The sequence below is a fragment of the Mustela erminea genome, chromosome 12 (genome assembly GCF_009829155.1).
Source record: "Mustela erminea isolate mMusErm1 chromosome 12, mMusErm1.Pri, whole genome shotgun sequence".
Classification (NCBI taxonomy): Eukaryota; Metazoa; Chordata; class Mammalia; order Carnivora; family Mustelidae; genus Mustela; species Mustela erminea.
Window position 1 is genome coordinate 2,514,367 of NC_045625.1, and position 7,231 is coordinate 2,521,597.

Genomic DNA, 7,231 nt, shown 5'->3' on the forward strand with positions numbered 1-7,231 from the left:
CAGGTGGGTGTCGGGGAGGCCGCATCCTCCCGTGGGAACAATTCTGAGTGTTCAGGGAGCCTGGCAGGGACGGTCTTCTGACAAGTGGCCTCTGGAGGACGCCCAAGAAGAAAGGACCCGGCTGCCGGGCCTCCTCTCCCTCGGACCCAGCGGTCATGGCCCCGCAGAGGGGACCACTGCTGCTGCTGGCCCTCAGCCTGGGCCTGGCCGGTGCCCAGAAGACCCTAGATGACGTGCCGGTACAGCCCGGGTTTAATGCCCACGAGGTAACAGAGCCGGGTCAGGGCCCAGGCACAGTCCTGGGACGAGGAGGCAGGTGCCCCTGGGGGCTTGGCACGGCAGCGCGGCAGCCTCCGGGAGCGGGACCCGGGGAGAGAGGCCAGCCGAGAGGCGAGGGGCGGCCTGGGCCCAGGCACAGGCTCGCAAAGGGACAGCTGCTTCTCGCGGAGTCTGCCCAGCCCAGACAGGAATGGAGGGTCCTCGCACTCCCGCTCGGCCCTGGGGGCAAAGAGGGGCCCAGGGTCCCCCTGCCTGCCTGTCCCATCTGCCCAGCACCCAGCACTGTGGCGAGCGTGGCTGGAGCCAGGCCAGCACTCGGTGTGGTTCCGGGGCGTCCCTCTCACCTCCCCAGACCCGGCCAGGGCGTCTGGAACCCAGCAGGGGACAGCGCTACGACCAGACACGGGAGGAGCTGAGGGAAGCGGGGCAGGGAGAGGCAAGAAGGGGACAGAGGGCAGCCTCACAGAGGAGGCCATTTCCAAAGGACCAGCTGTCTTCCCCGCCAGCATACCCTGCTGGCCCTTGAGCTCCCCGGGCGGCGCTCAGCGCTGGGGTGCTGGGGCCTGAGAGTGGGGACTCGGGCCAGGGAGTGTCCAGCCCCCGCACCTTGCACCCCGCAGGTGGAGGGACGCTGGCTGACTGTCCAGCTGGCTGCCAGCCGGGCCCACCTGGTCTCCCCAGACGACCCCCTGAGGCTCGGCCTCCATTCCATTTGGACACGGGGCGAGGACGTGGAGTTCGTCTTGTTCTGGACGTAAGCATGGCCTCTGCAGCCCCTCGAAGAGTGAGCCCGCCCGGAGGCCTCCCAAGGGACGGTGACCAGTGGGGAGGACCAGAGGGACATAAGGCACTAAGTTGCAGGCTTGAGACCCCCCCAAGAGGTGTAAATCTAACTTCAGAAGCCCCAGAGCCTTACGACGAGGGGCCAGGGACAGACCCGTACACGCCTGGTCCCTCCCGCCGTGGAAACCACAGAAGCCGGGGCAGCCCTGGGTTTCACACTGGTCAGGTGATGGGGAGCATCCACGGTGATGACATGCTGTGCTGCTGTCAGCCATACCTAGACATGTCCTGCGCCCAGGGCCTTGAGAACCCCAAGTCAGAGCCACAGCCTTGCTGGTGCTTGGCCACAGACACCACCCCAAGGGCCATGCGCTCCCAGGGTCCGCGGGCACCCGCCCCCACCCCAACCACCCCAGCGGAGACACTGAAGACCCCGGGGCGGGGGGCCAAAAAGGAGGGGCCTATGTGTGGAGCCCAGTGACTAGGGACAGCCAGGACCTGGTCCCCACCCATGGACCTAGAGCTACAAGCCAAGGACAGACTGGGCCCCATTCCTTCCAGGAGGTCTGGCTCCATTCCAGCAACAAGGAACTCGCTGGTTCCTCCCTCCTGCCCCCTAGCCCTGTGCCCCAGCTGGATGACCTCTGGAGCCCAGGGAGCCGAGAGACTCCGGCAGACACCTGGGACCTCAGCCAGGGCACCTCTGATGTCCCCAGGGGCTGGAAGACAGGAAGAGATCTTGACCACCATAGGCCCCTCTTTTCCCCAGGGGAGAGGGGGTGTGCCAAGGAGTGAACATCACCGTCCACCCAACCGGGCTCCAAGGCCAGTACCAAGGCTCCTGTGAGTAGCCCGCCCTCTGGCCTGGGTGCCGTGCTGGCCAGGGACGCTCAATGTCCCGAACCAGGGTGGGGGCTGGAGGGAGACAGACTCCCGGGGTCCTGCGCTGTCCGGGGTCCTGTCGGGGGGGTAGAGGAGAGAGGCTTCACCTGTCGCCGGGTGGGGGTCGCCCACAGTGGTAGGAGGCACCAGCATGCACGTCTGCTTCGTGAGCACGGACTACAGTAGCCTCATTCTTTACATCCGCCTCGAGGATGCTGGCGAGGTCACCAGCCTGTGGGCTCTTCTGGGTAGGTGGCGGTTCTCTGGATGCCGGCCGGGGCCTCTGCCCAACACCTGGGCTTAGGGGGATGGGGGCTCCGGGGGTGCTGGCTCCACCAGGGACCCTGTGGGTGCTTCCCCCGGGGGGCCTGTCCTTCACGTGGGGCAGCCCTGCACCTGCCCGCTCACTCCCTCTGGAGTTCACTCAGATTCGCCCGCGGTGCGCACGTGTGGGAGTGTGCGTACATGTGTGTCTGCGTGTGCATGTGCGTGCACGCGCACATGTGTGTCCCGGGAGCGGGGACACTGTTAGAACAGAAAGCCCCCCCGGTCTTGACCAGGGAGCTAGTCAAGGATCCTAAAGGCCCTGAGTCCCGTGAGGCCCAGAAAGTGGAAGAGGCACGTGGGGCAGACCGGGGTGGGGGGCGTCCCCCGGGAGGTGTGGAGGATGGGCTGGTGGGTGGGGGCGCCTGAGGACTAGATGGAGGCGGCGGGGGGTGTCCCGGGCTGGCCGAGTGGCGCAGGCAGCAGGCTGCCGTGTGAAGGGGCCCCCCACAGGGCTGGGGCCTGACGTGCCCGGGGAAGGAGCGCTGTCCCTACTCCGCCAAGGGCGGACCTGCTCCCGGGGCAGACGAGGATGGAGGGGACCAGGGAGGGCTGAGGCCGCAGCCACCAGCCAGTCAGCAAGGGGAGGGGCACTCGGAGAAAAGCCACGGCCTCTGGACTCTGGGCCCCTCTGACTTCAGCCAGAAGAACGCGCGGGGACCCCACGTGGCTGCAGAAGTTCCTTGAGTACGCGGACAGATTTCACCTGCAGAAAGCCCCTGTCTTCAACCTCGACGGTAAGCACGGCGCTCCGGACACACCCCCCCCCCCCCGCCAAGACCAGGCCACCATGCTGGGGCCTCACTCGCCGGGCCCGGAACCCCTAGGAGCAGTGACAGGCACAAGACCAGAGCAAGCAAAAATATGGGCAGCCTCTCCCAGGCCGCAGCCGGTCAGCCCAGTGCCGGGCGCCTTGCCTGCCAGATGGCACGAAACCCCTAGAACACAGCGACCTGGGCACAATATCCGTCCCCAATCTGTGAATTAGGGCTCTGGGGTCTGAGGGGCTTGGAAACAAGCCCCTTCCCCGTGTGCCGTTCAGTCCATCAACACACGCATGCCAGGCTGTTCAGGGCGGCAGTCGGGGAAGCATGGAGAACAAGACAGACACACCCTCCAGCCCTCTCCCGGCTTACCCGGGGTCACTGCAGGCCCGTCCCTGATCTGTCAGGGACAAGGGAGCCCGGAGCAGGGCAGCATGGCCGCGCCGCAGGGTCAACAATGCCTGGAGGCAAGGGGGGGCGACCCGAGGGGCAGTGGGGGGTGGAGTCTGGGTGGCCGTGGCAGGACAGGTGGCCGCACAGGGCCGTGGCAGGAATGGTGGCCCGTGGGTGCTGCGCTGCAGAAGGCAAGCTGCTCCCCAGCGAGGGCTGCCGGCTGCACGCCGGGTTGGTTGGTTTCAAAGGGACAAAACCTTGGGATCCCCATCCTGTCCTCTCCCCTCCACAGCCCGGTGCCCCGCAGCTGAAGCCTAGGTCAGGGCCGCCGGAGATGTTCTGCCTGGCCCTCCTGACCCCTGCCCTGGCCTCCCTCCCCTCCCCCTGCCTTGCTTGCCCTGGGGCCTCCTGAACCCCTGGGCCACCTGAGGCAGCCCCTCAAGCCTGAGCCTGAGCCCAGCCTCCAGCCGTCCCCTTCCTGGCCTCCCCCAGCCGGGCCCAAGGGCATGAGAATGCTGTGAGTGGCCGGGAGGGGCCCCGCAGCCCCCAGGGCTCTGGGCCACCACAGACACAGCACTGCAGTGGCGCAGGGGACAACCCCGCTAGGGTCTGGGCTGGGGCTCCTCTGACCTGCTTCCACCTGGGTCCTGCTCTGGGTCAACTCCGGAGAGGTGCACGGGGCCGGGGAGCCAAGCCTCACGCCCGCCCAGGTCAGAGAGCACCGAGGGCGCCCAGTACCCACCCACGCGCTCCCACAGAAGAGCCAGGGAGACAGGTCCGGGCACCCGCACGACAGGGGAGCCGAGACAGCCAGCACCCTTTCCTGAAGGTCAAGGGGGCCAGTAGGACAGTGGCTGGACCCAAGCTGTCCCTTCTTCCCGGGTGAGCAGAAAACAACCCAGGGAAGGGCAGGCGCTGGGGAAACTGGGTCAGCGGCCTCCAACACGGGCCGTCTGGAAATGTCAGAGACAGGTATGACCAGATCCTGCCCCAGAACCGCTCCTGCCAAGGCAAGACCACGCCCCTCCGACGGCCACGCCCCTTCGGATGGCCACGCCCCCTCCGACGGCCACGCCTCCGCAAGGCAGCATCCCCCACGCCCAACCAAGCGCTTGGGGTCAGCACCAGCGCCCCGGAGCCACCCGGCCCCCCGCAGACGTCCACCTGCCGCGCTCAGACGCTCCGCGAGACCAGCGGGTGCTCAAAGCACGATGCTTGCCTGCGAATCAGAAAACCCAAATTCCAGACCCAGAATGGCCGCGGTACAATGAGAAAGTAATGCTCATTTAGCCAGAAATCTGCAGACTTTATACAGAGAAAAAATGTTCAAGTCCTTCCTCGGGGACAGTGAGAAAGTGACTTAAGTAAATGGACATGGGGTTTCCTGCATAGTCTTCAATATCATAAATATGTAATAATCCTCAGGGTAACCTGTGCCTCCAAGAAATTCAATCAATATTTCAGCTGGGCGGGGCGAGGGCCCCTGGGGGCTCCAGCAGTGAAGCGTCTGCCTTCCGCTCGGGTCACGATCTCGAGGTCCTGGGATCGAGCCCCGCATCGGGCTCCCTGCTCAGCGGGGAACATGCCTCTCCCTCTGCCTCTGCCTGCCTCTCCCCCCGCCTCTGCCTGCCTCTCCCCCCGTTGTGTGCCCGATCTCTCTCTCTCTCTCAAATAAGTAAATAAATAAAATCTTTAAAAATATATTCCAGTGGGATCTTTACCCAGAACCAAAAACCCAAATCTAGAACCCACACGAAAGATCGAAAGTTTTGACATGTTTAGAGAGGAGCCCCACAGGTACCGTTCCGTGAGTGCGAGCAGGACCCAACAGCAATCACAACTGTACAGACTCAGCTCGGGGACAGAAGAACGACCAGGGAGTAGAGTCAAGAAATGAACACTAGCAAGCATAGGCACAGTGCGGTGTACAAATGGCCCATCTTTAAAGACATTATTTATTCAATAAATAGTGCTGGGAGAAATGGCTAAGAGATTTGGAGGGAAAAAAAATTCAGTTTAGCTGCCTCACTCTGCATTATCTTAAAATTAATTCCCGGTGACTCTGGCCAAACATAAAACCTTGAAAGTCTGTCTCTAGCTCAGGGATGGGTCCCCACCCGACAGATATAAATATCAGGGGAAAAGATGGTAATTATGCTTTCGATGTCTCAGAAACATCCTCACCAAAATTAAAATCCAAACCGGAAATTAATATTGTCAAGAAGCTTGACAGAGGGCCCACACGACCTCTCGGAAGCTATCCGTCAGAGCTCACGGAGAGGACCCCAGCGCGCGAGAAGTGAGCAGAGCACAGACACCGACCGTTTGTACCGTCACGTGTCAGACAGCGGGTCATTATAGCGTAAGGGGAGGTTTGACCTCACAAGGATTCCTAGAAAAAGAGACGCTATTTTACTTATCAGGTTGGCTAAATTAAGTGTTTTTTTATAGCTCAATTGGCGCCCGTGGTGTGGGGAAGTGCACTGTTGCTCGGAGCGATGGAAATGGGGGGCTGTTCTGGGGGACCCGGCTTCATGTCCTCTGGACAGACCTGTCCTTGGACCTGGGAATTCTAGACAAGAACACGCTGACCCATCCTCATCCCAAAGAAGCCAGGGAACTCACGGTGCTTTCGGTCTGATCCCATGGTTTTGTTAAAGGTAGAACATTAGAGACCCTTCCAGGATGTCCCCTGGGCCTGCCCAGCAGGTGTCGAGGGGGAAATCTGCGTGTCTGTCTGAGTGAGGCCCTCCTGGCTGTCTCCGGGCCCCACCTGAGGTAGCTCGCACCAAGCTTGTGCCGGCGGGGCTGTGGGTCGTGGAATATCCCTTCTGCTTTTCGAGACGTTCACGGATTCTGTTTTCGAGAGCTGCTGTGTGACGCGCAAGGATGGAGGTCCCTGAACGTGGCATCAGCAGCCCCAGCCCCGTGGGATCTGCTCATGCCAGATCCTTCACACGTCCTTCAGGAGCCCCGTCGGGGCGGACGGTGAGGACGTGCCCCAACACGATGGGGGGTCACAGCTCCGCCGCGGGGCAAGTCCTGCCCTGCCTTCCTCTCCAGGACGCAACAGCCAGTGTCCCTTGTGGTTTTCCTGTTCTATTTGCCGGCCAGGAGTGCTGTGCCCTTGGGTGCCGGCAACACAGCCCCCCAGAGGGGCAGCTTGAACATCAGAAGGGTATTCCCTCACCTCCGGGAGGCTGGGGTCCAAGGGGCTGGTGTGGCCGGGCTGCTGGTCACTGCGTGTGTACGCACGTATGCACGCGTCCTGACCTCCCATCCACCAGTCCGCTCGGATCAGGACCCACCCGGGACCTCACCTGCTGTAATCGCGTCTGCAAAGACCCCATGTCCAGGTAGCCACGTGCGGGGTGCCAGGGTCAAGGCTTCCACCTCTGACCACACGTGTCACACTGACCAGCACTGGTTCCTGTTCCACAGAGGAAACCTTCAGCCCCTCCAGCCCTCATGGGGACTCTCGAAGCCCTCCCTCCCCTAAACAGACGGCCACTGTGCTCTCCTCTGCGGCAGCCTGTCGCCTCGCATGGAGAAGGTTCCCCTCCTGAGCCACCGCGCTGTCCCCACCCCCCACGCCCCCCTCCTCCTCACTTTTAGCACTTCGGACTTCCAAAAGCAATGCGGTGAGCGGTCTCCTGTGCCGTGCGGGGCCACGGGCTGCTGCGGGACACAATTCTGATCTCAACAACCACTTCCTTCCCTTCACTGCACCCGAGACAGCCTCTGCCACAGGGCTCAGGGCATACCTTCTTCGTGCCAGGATCAAAGAAGGGTCTGCATTCGGTAGG

The 7,231-nt window shown here is 62.8% G+C and overlaps 1 protein-coding gene across 1 annotated transcript; it reads left to right on the top strand.

Moving 5' to 3' along the window:
* Nucleotides 1-18: 18 nt before the first annotated feature.
* Nucleotides 19-4,994, top strand: LOC116571030 (uterocalin). The gene is made up of 6 exons (XM_032308717.1): nt 19-266; nt 900-1,033; nt 1,832-1,905; nt 2,079-2,192; nt 2,910-3,005; nt 3,718-4,994. Exons 1-6 carry the CDS (start codon nt 156-158, stop codon nt 3,741-3,743), a joined length of 555 nt encoding a protein of 184 aa, XP_032164608.1. The 5' UTR covers nt 19-155; the 3' UTR covers nt 3,744-4,994.
* The last annotated feature ends 2,237 nt before the right edge of the window (nt 4,995-7,231 follow it).

Excerpts from the sequence above, each read along its gene's own strand:
- LOC116571030 (XM_032308717.1), top strand. The coding sequence starts at position 156 with ATGGCCCCGCAGAGGGGACCACTGCTGCTGCTGGCCCTCAGCCTGGGC. Across the intron at positions 1,034-1,831 it reads GAGTTCGTCTTGTTCTGGAC|GGGAGAGGGGGTGTGCCAAG; the intron begins GTAAGCATGGCC and ends TCTTTTCCCCAG. Across the intron at positions 3,006-3,717 it reads CCCTGTCTTCAACCTCGACG|CCCGGTGCCCCGCAGCTGAA; the intron begins GTAAGCACGGCG and ends TCCCCTCCACAG.